At 52.4% G+C, this 20,145-nt stretch overlaps 2 protein-coding genes across 2 annotated transcripts; both read right to left on the bottom strand.

Annotated features, from left to right (window-relative positions):
- Nucleotides 1-1,063: 1,063 nt before the first annotated feature.
- Nucleotides 1,064-3,572, bottom strand: CSF3 (colony stimulating factor 3). The gene is made up of 5 exons (XM_045526405.1): nucleotides 3,352-3,572; nucleotides 3,040-3,194; nucleotides 2,590-2,697; nucleotides 2,353-2,499; nucleotides 1,064-2,004 (listed from the first exon to the last, which is right to left on the bottom strand). The coding sequence occupies exons 1-5, from the start codon at nucleotides 3,443-3,445 to the stop codon at nucleotides 1,840-1,842; spliced, it is 669 nt and encodes a 222-aa protein (XP_045382361.1). The 5' UTR covers nucleotides 3,446-3,572; the 3' UTR covers nucleotides 1,064-1,839.
- Nucleotides 3,573-9,050: 5,478 nt separating this feature from the next.
- Nucleotides 9,051-20,145, bottom strand: PSMD3 (proteasome 26S subunit, non-ATPase 3). Its single transcript, XM_045526404.1, has 12 exons — nucleotides 19,586-20,145; nucleotides 16,539-16,729; nucleotides 15,915-16,052; nucleotides 14,707-14,843; nucleotides 13,565-13,755; nucleotides 13,309-13,412; nucleotides 11,567-11,681; nucleotides 11,346-11,465; nucleotides 11,111-11,214; nucleotides 10,672-10,827; nucleotides 9,629-9,679; nucleotides 9,051-9,506 (listed from the first exon to the last, which is right to left on the bottom strand). The coding sequence occupies exons 1-12, from the start codon at nucleotides 19,803-19,805 to the stop codon at nucleotides 9,429-9,431; spliced, it is 1,605 nt and encodes a 534-aa protein (XP_045382360.1). The 5' UTR covers nucleotides 19,806-20,145; the 3' UTR covers nucleotides 9,051-9,428.

Genomic DNA, 20,145 nt, shown 5'->3' with positions numbered 1-20,145 from the left:
CCTGAGTCAGCACCACCTGCCGCCCCCTCCGCCAAAGCCGGCTGTGCCCTGGAGAGGGAGGTTCTGGCTGAGGGCCCGCCGCTGCCAGGGCAGAGTGTCCTGCTCCTCTGCTGCTCAACCCGGCCTGACCGCACCCAGAGCCTGACTGGCTCAGATTTTGATCTGTCCCCTCCAGAAAGAGGAACGGAGGGGCAAAGGGCAGGAATGCCCTGTAACCCTTCCTTGTTTGCTGTGCCCAGTGCCGAGCCCCAAAGTGGAGGACCCTGAGCCGTGCAGCAGGTGCCACTGACCCTGCTTTCTAAGGAGCCACGTGGGGAGGGGAGGAGGGAGGTGGCCGAGGAGCTCAGGATGGGTTTGGGTGGCCGGTGGCCTGGGGGCTGGTGGGGGCACCCGGAACCACATGGCAGTCTGTGGCTGCAGGGGCGCCATGCACCTGTGGTGTAGACACCAGCCCTTCTGCTCACCACAGCCCGCCACCCTCCCGGCCCCTTCACCCCTCTCAGCCCACAGGGCTGCGACCGTGGGGAAGTGGCCAGCCGGGGTGAGGGCAGAGGCTGAGCCTGATGAGAAGTTCTGACCCCAGTGGTCACCCTGAACTTGGCTTCCTCTGTTGTTTGTGGGTGACTTTGTGGATGGGCACAAGTTTAGGGAAGATGGCAAAGTGACAAGTCCTGTGCAGATGTCTGAACCCCCTCGGGTCAGCCCTGCCTGGCAGCGTCTGGCCTGTTATGTGCACCCCCACCCTGTCTCTCTCCTCTCCCGCACCCTTGGTCCCTGTGCCTTCTGTCTCCCCCTCGAGGCTGTGTCTGCCTTGTTCACTATGTCCCTAGCACTTCCCCCAGCGTCTGCACATAGTAGGTGCTCAGATAAACACAGTAGAGGAATGAATGTCGCATGAGCTCGTGAACCCCCCTTTTCCTCCCCACACCTCCTCTCCCCTTCCTTCTGGCCTCTCTCACCATTCAGCCCTACCCGCCCCCCAGCCCCTGGCCAGGCACCAGCTGGACTCAAGAAGGAGGAAGGACGTTTGCTGGACACACACTTTATTATTGTGAAGCTTGGTTACAATGAGAAAGTGGGGGCAGAGGTGGAAGGTACACGGTTGCGCTTCCTCTCACACACACCTGACATGTTCCCTCCCACGTCCCCAGTCCCAGCCACCTGCCCAGCCCTAAAGAGAGTCAGGGTCCTGCCCCGGTGGGGACAGGGCAGGTGTCCCAAGGGCACCGAGAAAAACCACCCAGAGAAATGGGAGAAACGTCACTGATGCCTGAGTGCCTCGTGCTGGGAGTCAAAACATGTCCCCCAAATCTTAAGAAAAACTAGATTCCCCAGCAAATTCATGGGACCCCAGGGTCAGCCCCCCCAGCTCTGCCGCCCTTGTTAGTCCAGGGACTTGACGCCCAAGGGACGCAAGGCCTGGCACAGATGGCCGAGGCCAGAGTGAGGGTAGGAAGACCCAGTTGGGGAACACTGCTGTTTAAATATTAAACAGGGATGTCTTGTCTCCCGTGTGGGAGACCTTCTGATGCTCCCAAGGGCCCCACGGTGGGTACCCTCGGGGGAGGGCTCACTGCGGCTCTTCCCAGGGCCCCGCAGAGCCAGGGCAGGGAGCAGTCACAGGAATAAATACTTGGTATTTACCTATCCACCTCCCAGTCCAGGGGACAGGAGGACGGAGCTTTTTCTCACTACCACAGGCAGGAGAATGAAACTCGGAGACGCAGGGAAGGACCCAGAAGTCTGGGGCTTCATTCTTCTCTTCCCTGCCTTTAAATACAAGCTTAAATAGGCATAAATATTAAATAGAGATAAATACTCCGGAGGGAAAGGGCTTGCTCAGGGCTGGGCGAGGTAGCGCAGCACGCGGTACGCCAGCTTCAGGAAGCTCTGCAGATGGGAGGTGACCAGGACACCTCCCGCTCGGCGCTGGAAGGCAGAGGTGAAGGTGGGCATGGTGCCCTGGGTGGGCTGCAGGGCAGGGGCCACCCCCAGGTCTTCCATCTGTGGGCAAAGATGAGAGCAGTGGTCAGGCCCGCTGAGTGGGTGTTGGTTGGGTCACATGAGGAAATGCTGACACCGACTGTGGGAGATCACTCGGATAGTGGAGCCAGGACTTGAACCCAGGTCGGTCAAGGTCCCGTGCTCTGTCTCCTGCTCTAGCTAGGGGACTGGAGGAAGACCAGCAGGAGGAGGGTCCTGGGATGGGCCACATACAGGCCCCCAAGAATGCTCCTGGCCCCAACCCTAAAGACTTCCAGGATCCCCAGCCTGCTGTGCTGGGCCTGCCAGCACAACCTTGGGAACCAGCTCCATCTGGCCCTACTGCCCTCCTCCCCCAGCGAGTCTCACCTGCTGCCAGACGGTGGTGGCAAAGTTGGCGACGTCCAATTGCAGCATGTCCACGGTGGGGGCCAGCTCCGGGGAGACCCCCGCCAGGGCCTGCAGGAGGCCCTGGTAGAGGAAGAGGCCGCTGTGCAGTTGGCTCAAGCAGCCCGTCTGGGGACACAGAGCAGGGCAGTTAGGGCTGCTGCCGGGGACACTCCTGTCTTCCTTGCCCCATCACCCTCCTCCCCTCCTGACACTCACCAGCTGCAGGGCCTGGCTGGGGCAGCCACTCAGGGGAGTCCGGGGGATGCCCAGAGAGTGCCCCAGCAGCACTAGCTCCTCAGGGTGGCACAGCTTGTAGGTGGCACACTGGGGACAGAAGGGTGCTGGGTGAGAACCGCCTGGCCAGGCTGCTGCTCCTCCTCCCCGGGTCTTCCCCACCGGCTTCCTGACCTTCCCCCTCTGTGCCCGTCCTGCCACGCTGTGCAGCCCCACTCACCACCCCTAGCCCATGTCCCTCGATGTCCTCCCTGGAGGTTCTGTTCCCCAGGTTCCTTCCCAGCCTTCCACGTTGCCACCTCTCCTAATTTTCTCCCATGTGCCCCGTGTGCCTCCCTCTCCCATGACCCTTCCTGAGGGCGTCTTCCACACGGGTTCACTCCCTTCCCCCCTTCCTGTCCCCGCTCAGCTGTCGCCACTTCTCCCACTCACCAGCTTCTCCTGCAGGGCTGCACCGTCACTCTGGATCTTTCTCACTTGCTCTAAGCACTTGAGCAGGAAGCTCTGGGGCAGGGAGCTGGCAGGGTCCAGGGGGCTGGCTTCTTGCACCGGCCAGAGTGCGCTGTGCCAGAGCAGCAGCTGCAGGGCTGGGGACAGACAGGGCTCAGAAGGCATGCTGCCTACTCCCACCTGGGTGTCCCTAGTCCCCATTCCCAGAATGGATATCCCCAGCCCCTCTGCCACTCCGGCCTCCCTCCTGCGTCCGGGGCAGGCAGCACTCTGGTCCTGGGCCAAGAGACTCACCCATCAGCTTCATGGGGCCAGCCATGGGTCTGGGTGGGTCTGGGCGGCAGGCGCCAAGCTCTGTCGGGCCCTGCTCTGGAGGGCCTTTATACATAACCCCATGGCGGTCTGGGAGGAAATTACCTGGGGCTGCAACTAAGGCTTAGTAATAACTTCCCAGGATTTATGCAAATTTAGTGTCCAGGACAATGCAGGGGGGTTGGAACAAAAAGCTGTTTGCGAAAGTTTTGTGAAATTGTGGAATCTCTGATCCTTCTTTGACGTCTTGTCCCCCCTCAAACTCCCTTCCTCCCCTCCTGCCCCGCCCAGGCCTGAATTGCCCCGGGGTGTTTGAACAGAACAATAGCAAAGGCTGAGCCTCCAAGAGAAGCTGGGAGGCTGGTCAGGCTGGTGGGGAGAGGCGGCCTCCAGATGGGCCTCCCTTCTCCGGCGGATGTCCTGGGGCAGCCTCCTTTGCCCCCTCCTCTGGGAGTCTCAAGCCACCTGCATCCCAAGCCCCCAAATTCTAAGACAGAAGGGAAGAAGCTAGTTGTCCCCATTCCTAACTCCCAAGCTCCCTGGAGGCTGCCTTCCTGGGTCACATCCTGGGGACCCCTGGCCTGAGACAGGGACACTGGGGTCTTGTCTCCTGTCTCCATGCCACACTTGGATAGATACCATGCCAGGTTCCAGGCTGTCCTGCCCGAGCTGATTAGCTGGAAACTCCCCTCTACCCCCCCATGACTCATTCCTTTAAGCCCCCGGAGTCCCGGGAGAGACCAGAGGAAGCCGGATGTCTGTCCTGAATGAAGCAAGACTTTCGAGGCTCTCAGCTCACCTGACCTTGCCCTTCCACCTCCTCCAGCACTACCCCAATAGCAGATCCCCAGGGCTTTGGAATTAGGGGACTGGAACACGTGGCTTCTCTGGCCATTCACTGCCCAGGGAAGAGGCTGCCAGCCAGAGTGTGTGCAGTCCGGAAGCAGACTCGGGCTGGGAGTGAGGAAGGGGGAACTGACCTCATCTTCGCATCCTAGAACCATGCCATGGGTGCCAGGTTCCAGCCCTGTGAACTGGGCCAGAGAGGGAAGGGCCTTCCCCAAGGTCATGGTTGACAGAGTCAGAGTACAACCAGGCCTCAGTCCTGAGAGCTTTCCACAGGCCGGGGCAGTCTGAATGGCCGCGCCCAGGGCTATCACCTTCTGTCCTAATGTACCCCACAGTGTGCGCCAAGAACCAGAGACCTGACTGCGCGGCGGGCCATCTCCGGGGCTGAGGTGCCCCCTGGTGGCCACAGCTGGCAGGGATGTCACCTGCTGCTCTGTACACATCCTGCCATCTGGTCCCCCCATCCTGTGGAGACACTGGCCCAAGCACACAGTCCCCACTCCACCTCAGCTGGGCAAATCCACCACCTTGCACCGTGGGGGCCCAGCTCTGTGCCCGGCTGCTCGGGAGCAGAGGGTGGCTTTAACAGAACCGCGGAGGGCAGGAGATTCGCGTTCTTAAACATGCTGGCTGGCAGTTATTGGGTACCTCTTATACGTCAGGCACCTTTGTTACAGTCTTGTCATTTCTTCCTATTAACCAGCGGGTGTGTTACAGATGAGGAAAGGCCGCAGAGAGGTGAAGAGACTTGTCCAAGATCACAGAGCTTGTCGGTGGCAGAGCCAGGCAGGATTTGTGGTTTTGTCAGCGTCCCAAGCCCGTTGTTCCCATACACGAGCTCCCTGTCCAGATGGCTGAAATCTCGAAAAGTGGCTCAGCCCAGACATCAGCCACACCCAGGGAAGAGTAAAGACCAAATAGAGAGCAAGGGCTTGTTGCACCAGCCCTGACACACAGGGCTGAGGGGGACGGGCAGCTCAGAGAGCATGACGATCTGCCGAGGGCCCGGCTGCAGAGACCTGTGCTATCCATCCTTCCACCTTCCAAAGGCTCTCCCAGGTATTTCTTTTCTTTTCTTTTCTTTTTTTGAGACAGAGTCTCATTTTGTTGCCTTGGGCTAGAGTGCCGTGGCGTCAGCCTAGCTCACAGCAACCTCAAACTCCTGGGCTCAAGCGATCCTCCTGCCTCAGCCTGCCGAGTAGCTGGGACTACAGGCGTGTGCCACGATGCATAGCTACTTTCTTCTATTTTTAGTTGCCCAGCTAATTTTCTTTTTCTATTTTTTAGTAGAGACGGGCTCTCACTCTTGTTCAGGCTGGTCTCAAACTCCTGGCCTTAAGCAATCCTCCACCTGGGCCTCTCAAAGTGTTTCGATTACAGGTGCGAGCTACCACACCTGGCCATGACTATCTAGAAAAGTGAATCCTTAAAGCTATCTAGAAAAGTGAATCTTTTCCCCAAAATTTTCAATTTACTTTGCCCAGATCCATCAGAGGAATCACTATCTATGGCAGCAATAGCCTTAGGAAATGTATTTCTTAAATAAAAAGGCTTGAAAGTCGAAATTCCTCCTTGATCCACGGGCTGCAGAATGGATGTTGTCTTAGCAGGCATGAAAACAACACTATTCTCCTTGTGCCTCTCCATCAGAGCTCTTGGATGACCAGGAGCATTGTCAATGAGCAGTCATATTTTGAAAGGAATCTTTTTTTCTGTGCAGTATATCTCAACAGCGGGCTTAAAATACTTAGTAAACTGTGCTGTAAACAGGTGTGCCTTATTGTTCCGTTTATAGAGCACAGGGAGAGTAGATTTAGCATAATTCTTAAGGGCCCTAGGATTTTTGGGATGGTAAATGAACGTTGGCTTCAATTTAAATTACCAGCTGCATTAGCCACTAACAAGACAGTCCTGTGATGCTTTGAACCCAGGTGTGCTGTTTTGACTACACTGAAAATCTCTAGTTTAGTGCAGTCACCTTCATCAATTACCTTGCTAGATCTGGACAACTTGCAGCTTCTCCATCAGCACTTGCTGCTTCCCCTCGCACTTGTATGTTATGGAGATGGTTTGCTTCTTTAAACCTCATGAAGCAACCTCTGCTAGCTTCAAACTTTTCTTCTGCAGCGTTCTCACCTCTCTCAGCCTTCACAGAATTGAAGAGAGTTAGGGCCTTGCTCTGGATTAGGCTTTGGCTTAAGGGAATGTTGTGGCCAGTTGGATCTTCTATCCAGACCACTGAAAGTTTCTCCATATTAGCAATAAGGCTGTTTTGCTTTATCATTTTTTTTTTTTACATCATTCTATTTTTCAAAAAAAAATTTTCTTTTTTTGAGTCACAGTCTCGCTCTGTTGCCCGGGCTAGAGTGCCGTGGCGTCAGCCTAGCTCACAGCAACCTCAAACTCCTGGGCTCAAACAATTCTCCTGCCTCAGACTCCTGAGTAGCTGAGACTACAGGCATGTGCCACCACCCTGGCTAATTTTTACTATTTTTAGTAGAGATGGGGATGGGGGGGTAGTGTCTCACTGTTGCTGGTCTCGAACATCCTGAGCTCAAGCGATCCTCCTGCCTCAGCCTTCCAGAGTGCTAGGATTACAGGCGTGACCCACCGCACCCAGCCTTTTCATTCATGTGGTCACTGTGTTAGCACTTTTAATTTCCTTCAAGAACTTTTCCTTTGCATTCATTATTTGGCTAAGTGTTTGGCACAAGAGGCCTATCTTTTGGCCCACATATATTTTTTTCTTTTCCCATTTCCCTTTTTAAAAATGAATCTATCTTGGCTTTTGACATGCTCTCCTCACTAAGCTTAATTATTTCTAGCTTTTGATTTAAAGTGAGAGATGTGTAACTCTTTCTTTCACCTGAACACTTAAGAGGCTACTAGGCCGGTGCAGTGGCTCACGTCTGTAATCCTAGCACTCTGGAAGGCCCACGGTGGAGGATTGCTCGAGGTCAGGAGTTCGAGACCAGCCTGAGCATGAGCGAGACCCCGTTTCTACTAAAAATAGAAAGAAATTAGCTGGACAACTAAAAATATAGAAAAAATTAGCCAAGCATGGTGGCGCATGCCTGTAGTCTCTGCTACTCGGAGGCTGAGGCAGAAGGATTCCTTGATCCCAGGAGTTTGAGGTTGCTGTGAGCTAGGCTGACGCCACAGCACTCTAGCCCGGGCAAAAGAGCGAGACTCCGTCTCAAAAAAAAAAAAAAAAAGAGGCCACTACAAGGGTATCAACTGGCCTAATTTCAATATTGTGTCTCAGGGAGCAGGGACACTAGGCAAGGAACAGATGGCTGGTGGAGTAGTCAGAACATACACAGATTTACTAAGTTTGCTGTCTCACATGGGTATGGTTCGTGGCTCTCAAAACTATAGTAACATTAAAGATCACAGATCACCAAAATATATAATAATGAAAAAATTTGAAATATTGCAAGACAGGCTGGTGTGGTAGGTCACGCCTGTAATCCTAGCACTTTGGGAGGCTGAGGCAGGAGTGTGAGACCAGCCTAAGCAAGAGTGAGACCTTGTCTCTACAAAAAATAGAAAAATTAGCTGGGCATGGTGGCCTGTGCCTGTAGTCCCAGCTACTTGGAAGGAGGATTGCCCGAGCCCGAGTTTGAGGTTGCTGTGAGCTATGATACCACTGCACTCTAGCCTGGGCAAAAAAGTGAGACCCTGTCTCAACAACAATAAACCAAAACCAAAACAACAACAAAAGAAATATTGCAAGAAGTACCAAAATGTGACACGGAGACACTAAGTGAGCACATGCTGTTGGAAAAATGGTGCCAGTAGACTTCCTTGACGTAGGGTTGCCACAGACCTTCAATGTGTAAAACACCATAGTATCTGTGAAGCACAATGAAACAAGGTGTGCCTGGACCGGGAGATGACAATCTGCAGCTGGTGACTGCACGGTGACCTTTCCTAACAAGACTTCATGGAACCCACAGTGTGCCAGACACCACGCAAGGCCAGGGAGGACACTGGAGGAGCTTCCGACTGGCGGGAAGGCAAGGCATTCACAGCAACCATCTCCTAAGGGAAGCGTTTGCTCATCAGGCGAGTGGCCCTAAAACCAGGGCCTAAATCAGTCATTGTGCACCAGGAAGCCTGGAGGATGTGTCGGGTTCAGGTGGGGAGGGCAGGCAGCTAAGGAGAGGCAGAAACCGGCAGGTATTCTTCAGATGAGAGAGCTTGGCAGGAACAAAGAGGACATGTACAGCAACGTCCCAGGTGCTAGCAGAGAACGCATGAATAATTCAATGACCCAATGCGGGGAGCACTGTGGTGCGTGGCGGGGAGGAAGGCTTGTAGTCCAGGGCAGGCGTGTTTCCCACTGTGCGCGGCTGCAGTTGATGGGTGGGGGCCACAGGGAGCCCCTCCGGCCTGACCCCACCAGCTCCGCTCAGCGAGGAGCCCAGCCCCCACAGCACAGGGCCAACCGGGCCAACCCTGCCGTCAACCTCCCGTGCTCTTCTCTACGCACCTCCCTGACGGTCAGCCTCTTTCTTTGAGCCTCTAGAAGTCTAGATTCTTAGTTTTAAGAGCCAGAAGTCACTGAGCATAATCCTTTATTGACAGATGTGGGAAAGGAGCCTGAGAGGTTAGTGGCCTGCCGGTATCTGAGAGCCACACACACAGAACAGTAAAACCGGGCGCTTCCGCCCCAGCCCGGGCTCTCTTCACTCTGCCTGGGCTCCCTGCCACTCTGCAGACCCGTTCGCCCTCAGTTACACCTGGGCGAGAACGCCAAGACCAAGACAAAAACATCGCCCTGTCCATATTGCTGCCATGAGCACCAAGTATAGTAACTGATGCCCAAAGAGCTTTGGAGAACTTTTTATTGTTTAAAAATTGTAATTGAAGCTTCAAAAAACATACAACCCAACATGTCCCAATTCCAGTGCTCTCCTCCCTAGAGAGCAGCACAAGGCTACTACCACCCTCCTGCTGCCCACACCACCAGCCAGGACCCTGCCCTGGGGGGGCCACCTGCCCGCCCTCCTGTCCGCCGTGTGCTAAGTCACTGGCTGGGAAGGGGCCCTGGGTGAGGTTGGGGTGGCCGGCTCCCAGCACCCCTCGCCCCCTGCAGTCTGTGAGCTGTGTGTGTGGGAAAAGGGGGCCAGTTCCTCGAGCAGGGGACCCCCAAGGGGGAAAGAGAGCCGGTCCCCACTCACCCCACCCCTCCCCAGCCCCCTAGCTCAAGGGAAGCTGTCGTCGTCATCTTCCGCCATCTCTTTGGCAAACTCCAAGTCTTGCTGCTCTCGCTCACGCCGCTCCTGCGGAGAGAGGTGCTGTGAGGCCAAAGCTCCGGAGCAGCTCCCAGCCCTAGCAAACACGCCCCCCTGCCCTGTCTGTGTGCAAGTCTGACCTTTCGGCCCTGCCCGGGAAGCAGGCTTACCTCTGCGGACTCCAGGTCCTTGTTGTAGGATTTCGGAGGGAACCGCATGGCCTGGAACATCGCAGAGAGAGGAGCAGGTGAAGGAGGGCAGGAAGTGGAGCAGCCCGTGCTTCCCCGACTGCCACACACCGACAGGGAACAAGACGGGCCACTCTCCAGTCTAGACTAGTGGGGAGCTCGGCACAGAAAGGACCTGTTACAATACCCTGTGGTACACGCTAAGAGGAGAATTAGAATTTGGAGGAATAAATGAGCAACCCTCTCCAGTGGGCAGGGAGGAGGAAGAGGAGGAACCCACTGCCTGCGGGAATGGGAAGAGGCCTTCCAGGCGGAGGATGCCACACGTGAGAGGCCTGGCCTGGGGTTGGTGGGGCTGGTTGAGGGAGTTGGGGGGGCAGTAGGGGAGGGGAGGTGAGATCAGACATAAGGGACCAAATGGCCTTGTGCGTCATGCTGAGTACGGCTTTGCCGGATTTTAAGCAAGGCTGGGATATCCCTGGTTTCCTGGGACCAAGAGACTGGAAAAAAACACGGCAACCAAAGAGTAACAGCATCAAACTCAGTGCCCGACAGAGGACAACGGCTTACTAACCTTTTGTGGAGCCAGATATCAGCCCATTTTACACAAATTAGACTTTGTTAAGTGCCCCAATACAACGATTTCATTTAATCTTACCAACCCTGCGAAGCAGGCAGGACAGGGAATCCCTCACCGTCAGCTCCACAGACGGAGAAATAGAGGCTCAGAGAAGTTAAATGGCTCAAATTTGGAGACAGATCTAGAACTTCAAACTCTGAATCCCTGTCTGGTCCTACCTGGTGACCACATCCCTTAAAAGCACTAAGAGTGCCCACCCAAGCAACTGGCTGTGGACCCTTGCCAAGGCCCTTCCTCTCGGTAGCCCGTGCCCCGCCGCTCCGTGACTCTACAGCGATGGCTGGGAACTGGGCCACGAAGCCGGCCGGCCTTCTCTGAGGCGGCCATGGCGTGGGGCCCGGGCACGCTGCTGCCCAGCTGGATGCCGCGGCCAGGGGCGTCTCACCTTGACGGACATGTTGTGGATGTCCAGGCAGAAGGAGATGCGCTGGTGGAAGGCCAGCTGGGGCTCTCGGGTGGAATAGATGTCGATCATCTCCTTGGACTGGACGTAGCCCTTCTCGTGGTTGATGCTGGCCTCAATGACGCCATCCCGGATGGCCTGCAAAGCCCCAAAGGCAGGGAGGGTCACCAAAAAACCATCTTCTGAGTCTGAGAACATCACGTCCCATCCTATTCCTCTGTCCTCACACTCAGACACTCACACGCACTCTCATTCTCTCTCTGGCTACTTACTGGCTTCATGGCAAACGACCGGCACTCCCTAAAGGACTACGCCACTGCTTTACCTATTTCCCTCCGTGGCCAATCTCCTCCCACTGCCACTGCCTGAAATTGGCAGGACGGTGACAACCTGGCCACTGTGGTTCCCGAACCAGCCCCACCTTGGCAACGATGAACTCTGCATCTTCGGGGCTATCCAGCTGTAGTTTCTGGGCGATGTCGGCCAGGGAGATTCGGGAGTAGGAGAGGCTGATCATGCGTACACCTGGGAGAGGAAGGCGCAATGAGGCGGACAGGTTGGGCACAGATCCTTCGCCTGCCCACTTTCACCTGCAAGGCTGGTGGTCCCAGCCTGGCTCCTGGTCCTCCAGCGGCCCCCGAGACCCTGATCCACACCTGTCTTAATGACATTGTGTCGCAGTCGGATAATCAGGGTGTAGGTCCCATCTGCTTGAAACTTCTCCCCAAACTGATCCAGGACCTGGTTGAACTTGGCTAGGTTTCCTGTCCTGACAGCTGCAGGGAGACAGGAGTGGATTAGATAATGCAAACGGGCACAGGTCCCAGAGGCCCCAGTGGAAGGGGTCTGGCAGGCTTGCAGGTACGGACAGCCTTACCTTGGGTGAGGAGGAAGTAGGGCATGAGCGAGCGCTTGAGGGAGGGCTGACGGAACTGCAGCCGGTCGGGGATCTCCCCCAGCAACAGCTCCACCACGATAAGAAGCTTGTGCACCTGGACAGCGACACAGGAACACAGCGGGCGGGGAGCCCCACCGGTGGAAGAAGAAAACGAAATGGGGCGTCAACTCAGTGAGACGTACTGGGAGATGCAAAGGCAGCACCGTGTTTAGGCCCAGAGAGAGGAAATCCCCTGAAAATCTGTGCTAGGCAAGGAATCAAAGCTCTGCCTTTAAGGCTGGGCGCAGTGGCTCACGCCTGTAATCCTAGCACTCTGGGGGGCCAAGGCAGGAGGATCAATCAAGGTCAGGAGTTCGAGACCAGCCTGAGCAAGAGTGAGACCCTGTTTCTACTAAAAAAATAGAAAGAAATTATATGGGCAGCTAAAAATATATATATAGAAAAATTAGCCAGGCATGGTGGCACATGCCTGTAGTCCCAGCTACTTGGGAGGCTGAGGCAGGAGGATCGCTTGAGCCCAGGAGTTTGAGGTTGCTGTGAGCTAGGCTGACGCCACGGCACTCTAGCCCAGGCAACAGAGCAAGACTCTGTCTCAAAAAAAAAAAAAAAAACAAAAAAAGAAAAACAAACCTGTCTTTCTCTGAACTTCTGAACACAAACAAAATGAGGTGTGTGAGAGAGACCTGAGTGTGGTGGTGACTTTGTGAGTGTGGAGGCCTGGAGGGTGAGAGTGAGGCCGTGAGTGAGAAGGGAGACTGTGTGTGTATGTGTGTGTGGAAAAAAAAAAAAAGAAACAAAATGAATTTTCCACTGCACTTACCTAATCATTACACATGTTTCTCCCATTCCCTGTCAAGGGCACCATGGAGGTGGATGTCGTATTAAGGCAGGAGCAGAGCTTTGGAGTTGGGAAGATTGGGTCCAAATTCTGGCTGGGCTCTGTGATTTTACATAGGCCCTCAAGCTTTCTGAATCAACAAAGAGAATTCTTTATCTATTTCTTCAAAATATTATCTCTAATCATCACAGCTCACTGTAACCTCAAACTCCTGGGATCAACTGATCCTCCTGCCCCAGCCTCCTGAGTAGCCGGGACTACAGGCACGCACCACCATGGCTGACTAATTTTTCTACTTTTTGTAGAGACAGGGGTCTTACTTTTGCTCAGGCTGGTCTCGAACACCTGGCCTCAAGCAATCCTCCCACCTAGACCTCCCAAAGTGCTAGGATTATAGGCATGAGCCACTGCACCTGGCCAGAAATACCATTTCTGATCCTTCTTTCCTGTCCCTCATGGCGTCTAACACCAACATCAACACTCAAAATACTTGGTGCCTGACAGTTCCTAGGTGGCCAAGGTTTATCTACACTCGAGCCAGTCACCTGTATGGAGATATTCTGGGTTCCCTGGCCCCAGACAGCACTGCTCCTAAATGGAAATGTGAGGGACCGGTAAGAGCCTGCGGTTTATCAACACGATCCAGGCCCACACCTGGAATACCTGTCAGGAGTACAGGGAATCAGGAACACACTGAACACCCCTGCCAGAGGTGCAGGTAATGCCTGCTTCATGTGGTCTGGAAAATGATGCCCACAGACAGACACCTGAAGCAACCTTTTGGATAAGGAAGACAAAGGATGCCTTCCTGGGCCCCTTGTACAGGGGTAAGAGATAGTACCAGCTAGTAAGAGGCGATGGAACGGTGGTAACCGTGGCTCACCGTCTGTTTGAAGCCGACAGCTGTGTGCTGAGGGGCCTTGCGAAGGGCATTGGTCATTGTTCTCCGGGCCTCTGAGTACTCCAGCTGGATGGCTTTGATGCGCCCTGGGTGTGGAGGAAAGGAGAGTGGGTCAAGAGGGTGGCATCACCCATAGCAAACCAGAGTGCCAAATGGGCCTCTCATGCATCACCCCTAAAAAATCTGCACCAAGTGAGGCCGAGCCACCTTCTGACTGTGGGCTGGGCCCTCTGCTCACCTGTGTAGTAGAGGTACCTTGCCCACTCGTTGTTGTTGGCCTGCTCAGGGAACACGGACTTGGACACCAGCTTCTCGGCCTGGTCGTACAAGCTGTAGTGCAGGTAATTCCGCAGCAGGAGGTTCAGCAGGGTGGCCTGCCCGTCTGCGTCATGCCGCAGGGTGGCTGTCCGGAGCCGAGCGTGCAAGAAGCTGCAAGGAGGAAAGAAAAAGGATGTCAGAGGCTTCAAATTACAACTCTTTGAACTGCCTTTGAGTCTTCATTCGCTCTCAAGCTTGGCTTCAAAAAAGTGATACAAATTGCTTTTCTAGTTATTTACTGAATAGTCAACTACTGACTGCCCACCGTGGGAAGCACTATTCTAGGTGCACAAAAAGGACAAAACCCTGTGCTCAGGAAACTCAGTGGAGAAGACAGGCAACGGTCATGAGGAAGTATACCACATGGCATGACAGAAGGTGGCAGGGGCCGTGAAGGGGTCAGGGTAAGTGTGATGAGGAACGCAGGAGGTGAGAGAGACGGGGCTGTGCATCTCAACAGCTGGGTCACTGCGGGACTTGCTAAGGAGGTAACAGTCCGGCGAAGGCTGGGGGAGGCAGCGAGACAGTGCTCTCAGCAGAGGGAGAGCCAGAGCCAAGGCTCTGAGGAAGAGTATGCCTGGCACACCAAGGAAGAGCAGGAGGCCAGGGGGCCGAGAGGAGCCAGCTGGGGGAAACAGGAGGTGAAGCCAGGGAGGCTGTGACAGGGCAGAGTGTGTCGGGTCTTAAAAGCCATCGTGAGGACTTTGGCTTTTCCTTGAAAGAAAGGAGGAGCTACTGCAGGTTCTGAAGAAAGAAGTAAAGTGTTTTCCAGCCTGTCCTTCCACCCCTAACCCACTACTCAGTCCTCCCCTGATGTGGGGTGAAGGGAAGAGTCTGGGGGACAGTTCCTAATCGCCCAACAGTTAGCCATTTGTCATCTAGAATCAGTCTCTCTCCTGAACCCCTCGCACGGCTCAGGGCATGTTAGCCATGACCCCTATTTCCTGCAGGGCACCTCACATCTGCCAGCTCACCGCCCTCTGCAGGTTCACTGCTCCGTGGTGGTGACTCATCAAGTCTCTGACCCCAAGGGCCGCCAGTGAGCCCCTGGGCCCCCTGTACCTGCGCACCACATCCAGCTTGTCCAGGAACTCATAGACCCGGGCGTGATAATAGTAACACTTTGCAGCCACGAGGTCCAGGGCCCGGCGGTTCTGAGTACTGATCTTCTGCATCAGGTCGTCAGAGATCTTCTGTGCCTGGGGAGGAAGCCAAAGGCCATCAATGGCAGTTTCTCACAAGGTTAGGCATGGAGTTATCATATGCCAGCAGTTCCCCTCCTAGGTTTATCTCCAAGAGAACTGGAAACGTATATTCACATAAAAGCTTGTATATGACAAAAAATCTAAAAAAAAAAAAGGAAAAACAAAACTAAAAAAACCTAGTACACAAACGTTCACAGGAGCATTATTTATAATCACCAAAAAGTAAAAACAACCCAAGTGTTCACCAGCTGATAAATGGATAAAGAAAATGTGGTTATATCCATGATGGATCATCATTCAGCTATGAAAAGAAATGAAGTACTGATACATGCTACAACACGGATACACCTTAAAAATGTTATGCTAAGTGAAAGAGCCAGGCTGCTGGGTGCAATGGCTCCTGCCTATAATCCTAGCACTTTGGGAGGCTGAGCTGGGAGGATCACTTGAAGCAAGGAGTTACGTGACCAGCCTGGGCAAGAGTGAGACCCCATCTCTACTAAAAAATAGAAAAAATTAGCCAGGTGTGGTGGCATGGACCTGTAGTCCCAGCTACTCAGGAGGCTGAGGCAGGAGGATCACTTGAGCCTGGGAGTTTGAGGTTGCCGTGAGCTATGATGAAGCCATGGCACTGTAGCCTGGGCGATAAAGAGACTCAAAAAAAAAAGGTAATGCTAACAACAATTTTATAAGGTAGGCATTATCATCCTCATTTTACGTAGGAGGATATGGGAGAAATTAATTTGCCTAGGGTATAGCTAGGATTGGAACCCAGGTCTTTGTCTTCAAATCCCCTACTTCCCCCAAGAGAATCTACAACAGTAGTATCATAGCACAGGCAGGTACAGAGTGAGCACTGCCAGCCCGTTCCCACAGCGCCCAAAGCAGGAGGGGAGGGGCCTTCCCAGATGTGACGTCAAGTGCATACCCCCATGGGGGAAGAGTCTGGGGGACGGCTCTTAGGAACCCAGTGATTATCTCCACTTCCTCACCAGGGACAATCTCCCCTGCAAACCCCTTGCACCGCTTGGGGCTCATTAATCGCTCGCACTGCATCCTGGATACCTCTTTGTAGCGCTTGCTGTTCATCAGAAAGATGACCATGAGGAGTTGGAGATAGGCTTCCACCTCAGGCAGGAGGGGTGCCGATGCAGCTTTTCCTGTGCGGGGCCGGAACTGTAAATCGGCTTCTGTGTCCATGGGCTAGGAGAGGACAGAAGTTACCATGGACAAGCTCAGTCAGGTCAATCAAACCAAGAATTTATTGAGCACCCACTGTGTATTTCAACATATATTTATTGAGTGTCTACTATGTGCCAATATTTTCCTAGGTGCTGGGGATACAAACATAAAGACACAGTCTTTCCCAAAGAAGTCAAGGAGGCTGGCAATACGATCATCCAACAAAGCGTTACAGGAGTGTAACAGACTCCTTTGCAGAATCTAGTGGAGACATAAAGGGTGATGTAAGGAACCCACAATCAAAGAGCCCACAATCTAAGTAGAGAGATTAAATCACCACACCTGACAAATACTCATTTGTCACTGGGCAAATGAGTATTAAAATGGGCTGCTTTGGCTTCACTTTTTGTGCTACGGTAGTGAGACAGGTCTTCAGGATGGGGAATAATTCTATCCCGGGGGTCTGAAACCAAGCATGCACCCTTTAAGTTGGCCCAACCCATTCACCTCTTCCAGGAAGGGGAGCAAGAAGTCTCGAGTGGCATTGTTTGAGGTGAAGAAGCCATGCACCGCTTTGTACAGAACATAGTGGTTGAGGCGGCGTGATGTGGAAGGCAGCATCCGCAGGGCCCGCAGCACGAATCTCGGCTCCTTGCCCGAAACGGCCTTCTCCAGCTGTTTCACATGCTCCTTGATGTCTGCAGAGGACCAGAGGGGAGAAAAATGATGTTACTTCCCACTCGCCCTAGTGCCCCACCACCTTAGGCAAGTAGATCTGTGGAGCCTCTTACAAAGGGACAATATGTGGCCGGTCATCTCTTTTGCCCTAATGGGGTTAAGCAATATTTACAAATTCCACACATTGATTTTTACAAACATAATCAAGAGGCAAGGAAAAATATAGCTGGGGTGGGCGATGGGGTAGAGGCTGACAGAGGAAGAAAAGAATAAATAAAAAACAAAAGAAATAGGTGGAGATTTATCAGATCTCGAAATAGGAAAAGACTTTCTAAATGTAAACAATGGGAGAAATCACATACACACACAAAAGATTGATGAACTTGACTTCTGGATAATTGGATAAACAAAAGAAAAATATTTGCAACAAATGTGATCAAAGATTCACATTTTCATTCTACAAAGAACTTGTATAAATGGTTAAGAGAAACTATATTGCCGTAATTTCAAAATAAAAATGGACATGAACAGACATACATAGAAGAGGAAAGATAAACAGCTAATAGGCTGGGCATGGTGGCTCATGCCTGTAATCTGGGAGGCTGAGGCAGGAGGATCGCTTGAGCTCAGGAGTTCGAGACCAGCCTGAGCAAGAGTGAGACTCTCGTCTCTACTAAAAATAGAAAAAATTAGCCAGACAACTAAAAATAGAAAAAATTAGCCGGGTGTTTATTTTTATCTTTTATAACAATAAAAAAATAGCTAATAGACAAACTGTATATTTCAGTAGTACTTGAATAATGGCAAGCGGAAACATTTTTAAACTACCAAATTAGCAATATTTTAAAAATTACAGAATACAGTGAAAAGTACATTTCTTTTGGTATAATGTAAATCAGCATAGTTTTTCTGGACAATATCTATCAAAAACCTTAAGAATGTTCACCTTTTTTGATCCAGGCATATAGATTCTGGGAATCTATACTAAACAAATAATAACTTGGGCACAAAGTTGCAAAGCTACTTGTAACAAGAAGAAACCAGAAACAGTTTAGATGTCTAGCAACAAGGGAATGCTATCAATTGGTTGTTTCTTAGTCACTTTTGTTTATTCAGCACTTAGCACAGGGTGTCTGGGCCACATTAGTGATATAATAATAACAGCAGCTGATATTTATGGAAGGTTTACTATGTGTTCACCATGTGCTACACACAGTTCTAAGCATTTTAATGTTTACAACAACCCAATAAAGTAGGTACTATCACTCTCATTCATACAGATGAGAAAACCAATTCCAGAGCCTGTATTCTTAACCACTATATTAAGTATTCAATAAATGTTTCTGAAATAAATTGAATGCTGATTATGTTTATGGATATGTTAAATGAAAACACACAAAATTCAAAATCATCTGTATTTTGGCACACTCTGATACAAACTGCATCAATTACACGAGAGCAGCTTAAATATTCATAGGACAAAAATAAGCCATGATTTTTTTCCCTGCTACTTCTGACTTCTCATACTTTACAAAATTGCTACAATGAACGTGAATTACTTTATAATAAGAAATTAAAGTGTTCGTAATAAACATACCCAGTAGGTAACGTTAAGTGGCACCTTTGCCACTGGCTATCACTATTGGTAAAAGGTTATCGCTAGAGGTAAAACGATCTCTGTTAGATACTGATCCTGTTGCTCAACTTTAGAGTATGAACTGATGCAGTCAATACTATCACATTATCAAAAGCACCATCTAGGAGCATAACTTTGCTTATCTCGATGTTTTTGAGCTAGTTTCTCATGCAGTTAAGTAAAAAGAAAACCCAGTAAGGCCAGGTGCAGTGGCTCACACCTGTAATCCTAGCACTCTGGGAGGCTGAGACGGGAGAATTGCTTGAGCTCAGGAAGTTCAAGTCCAGCCTGAGGAAGACTGAGACCCTGTCTCTACTAAAAATAGAAAAAATTAGCCGGACATCTTGGCATACACCTGTAGTCCTGACGACTGGGGAGGCTAAGGCAGGAGGATCACTTGAACCCAGGAGTTTGAGGTTGCAGTGAGCTACGAGGACCCCACTGCACTCTACCCAGGGCAAAAGAGTAAGATTCTGCCTCAAAATGCAAAAAACAACCACCAAAAAACCCAATAAATAGTCTGGTTCCACTTGATCCAGAACTAGGAAAACAGAACCAGGATCACAGTAGGAAGCTCTCACTTTACCCACTTCAATTGTAGACAGGATGCTCTAAGTGGGAAAAGCCAAAGGTAAATATTGAACTCAAAGATGACACCTAAAAAGTTTTAAGTGTGTGTTTAAACTCTCTATATACAGTAGGAGTAGGAACTGAAGGAAGAGGAAAAGAGCAATGGGATCGTTTGGGCACTTCAATTAGGTAAATTATGAAACAAGATACTGGGTCGAAATGGTTCTTTTAGGGGAGTTTGCTTAAAGGCAGTTAGGACCACAGAAACCTTTTGTACACTCTTAAAACGCAGGGGCCAGTAGTCTGTGCCATCCCGGCCCTCCTCACAAACATAAATACAAACACTGGTTTCTAAAGGGATCAATCATATATATTGGGGGTGCTAGAATCAGTGGTGTGAGATGCAAATGGAGATCAGAGGGGAGGGCTTAGAAGACTGAGTCCCCAGGCCCACTAAGACCTAGATCTAGATACAACCCCAGATCGGGGAGCGGGGGGATGTGAGGGGAGTAGTTCCCGGGCCGGAGTTGGGAGTGTCAGGTAGCGGGGGCAGGCATCTAGGGGCGACCCCAAGGAACTGCGGGGGGAGGCAGGGAGGAGGCTGCGCTGGGGTCCCAAGGAGAAGCTGTCACCCGTGATCGTGGCACGTCCCCGGCCCAGGCTACCCTACCCTCCAAGGTGACAGTGTCCAGCTCTCGCTGGGAGTGCTCAGCCGCTGCCGCCGCCGTCTTGCCGTCTGCCTCCCCCGTGGATCCGCCACCCGCTGCCGCCTCCTCTTTCATCTCCACATCCTGGGGGGCCGGGGGCGGTGGTGGTTCTTGTTCCCCTCCGCCGGGCGGCGGCTTCGTCTTGTCTGCGCCGCGGCGCCGCGCCGAGCCCTCCTGCTTCATGGCGCCCGGGGTCGCGGCCTAGATCAGGGGCCGGGGCCGAGGCCGGGGCCTCGCGTGAACCCTCGCGCCCGGGACCAGGAACCGAGCCGGGCCTGCACACGAGCGCGGGCTACCGTCAGGCCGCACGATGACGGAGCAGCTACAAACCCCCTCCCAGCGCTGGGCTTTCTGGGTAACGCCAGGCCCGGCGGGCAGATGGCCGACTCAACAAAGGGGAGAGAAATCAACAGCCGAGGTACAGGATGGAGGCGGATCTTCGAGGAAGGAGCGGGGAGGAGCCTGTATGGGTTTGTGGGACTTTCTTTCGAGTACTTAAGTGTGTTGATTTTCTTTTATGTTC

The sequence above is a fragment of the Lemur catta genome, chromosome 15 (assembly GCF_020740605.2).
Source record: "Lemur catta isolate mLemCat1 chromosome 15, mLemCat1.pri, whole genome shotgun sequence".
Lineage (NCBI taxonomy): Eukaryota > Metazoa > Chordata > Mammalia > Primates > Lemuridae > Lemur > Lemur catta.
This window is presented reverse-complemented; position numbering and strand designations above follow the sequence as displayed.

Coding starts and splice junctions, on each gene's coding strand:
- PSMD3 (XM_045526404.1), bottom strand. CDS start 19,805: ATGAAGCAGGAGGGCTCGGCGCGGCGCCGCGGCGCAGACAAGACGAAG. Junction 13,413..13,564: donor AAGGTACCTCTACTACACAG/GTGAGCAGAGGG, acceptor CTCCACACCCAG/GGCGCATCAAAGCCATCCAG. Junction 10,828..11,110: donor CAGAGTTCATCGTTGCCAAG/GTGGGGCTGGTT, acceptor GGGGCTTTGCAG/GCCATCCGGGATGGCGTCAT.
- CSF3 (XM_045526405.1), bottom strand. CDS start 3,445: ATGTATAAAGGCCCTCCAGAGCAGGGCCCGACAGAGCTTGGCGCCTGC. Junction 2,698..3,039: donor CAGCCCTGCAGGAGAAGCTG/GTGAGTGGGAGA, acceptor TTCTGTCCCCAG/TGTGCCACCTACAAGCTGTG. Junction 2,500..2,589: donor CCAGCCAGGCCCTGCAGCTG/GTGAGTGTCAGG, acceptor CTGTGTCCCCAG/ACGGGCTGCTTGAGCCAACT.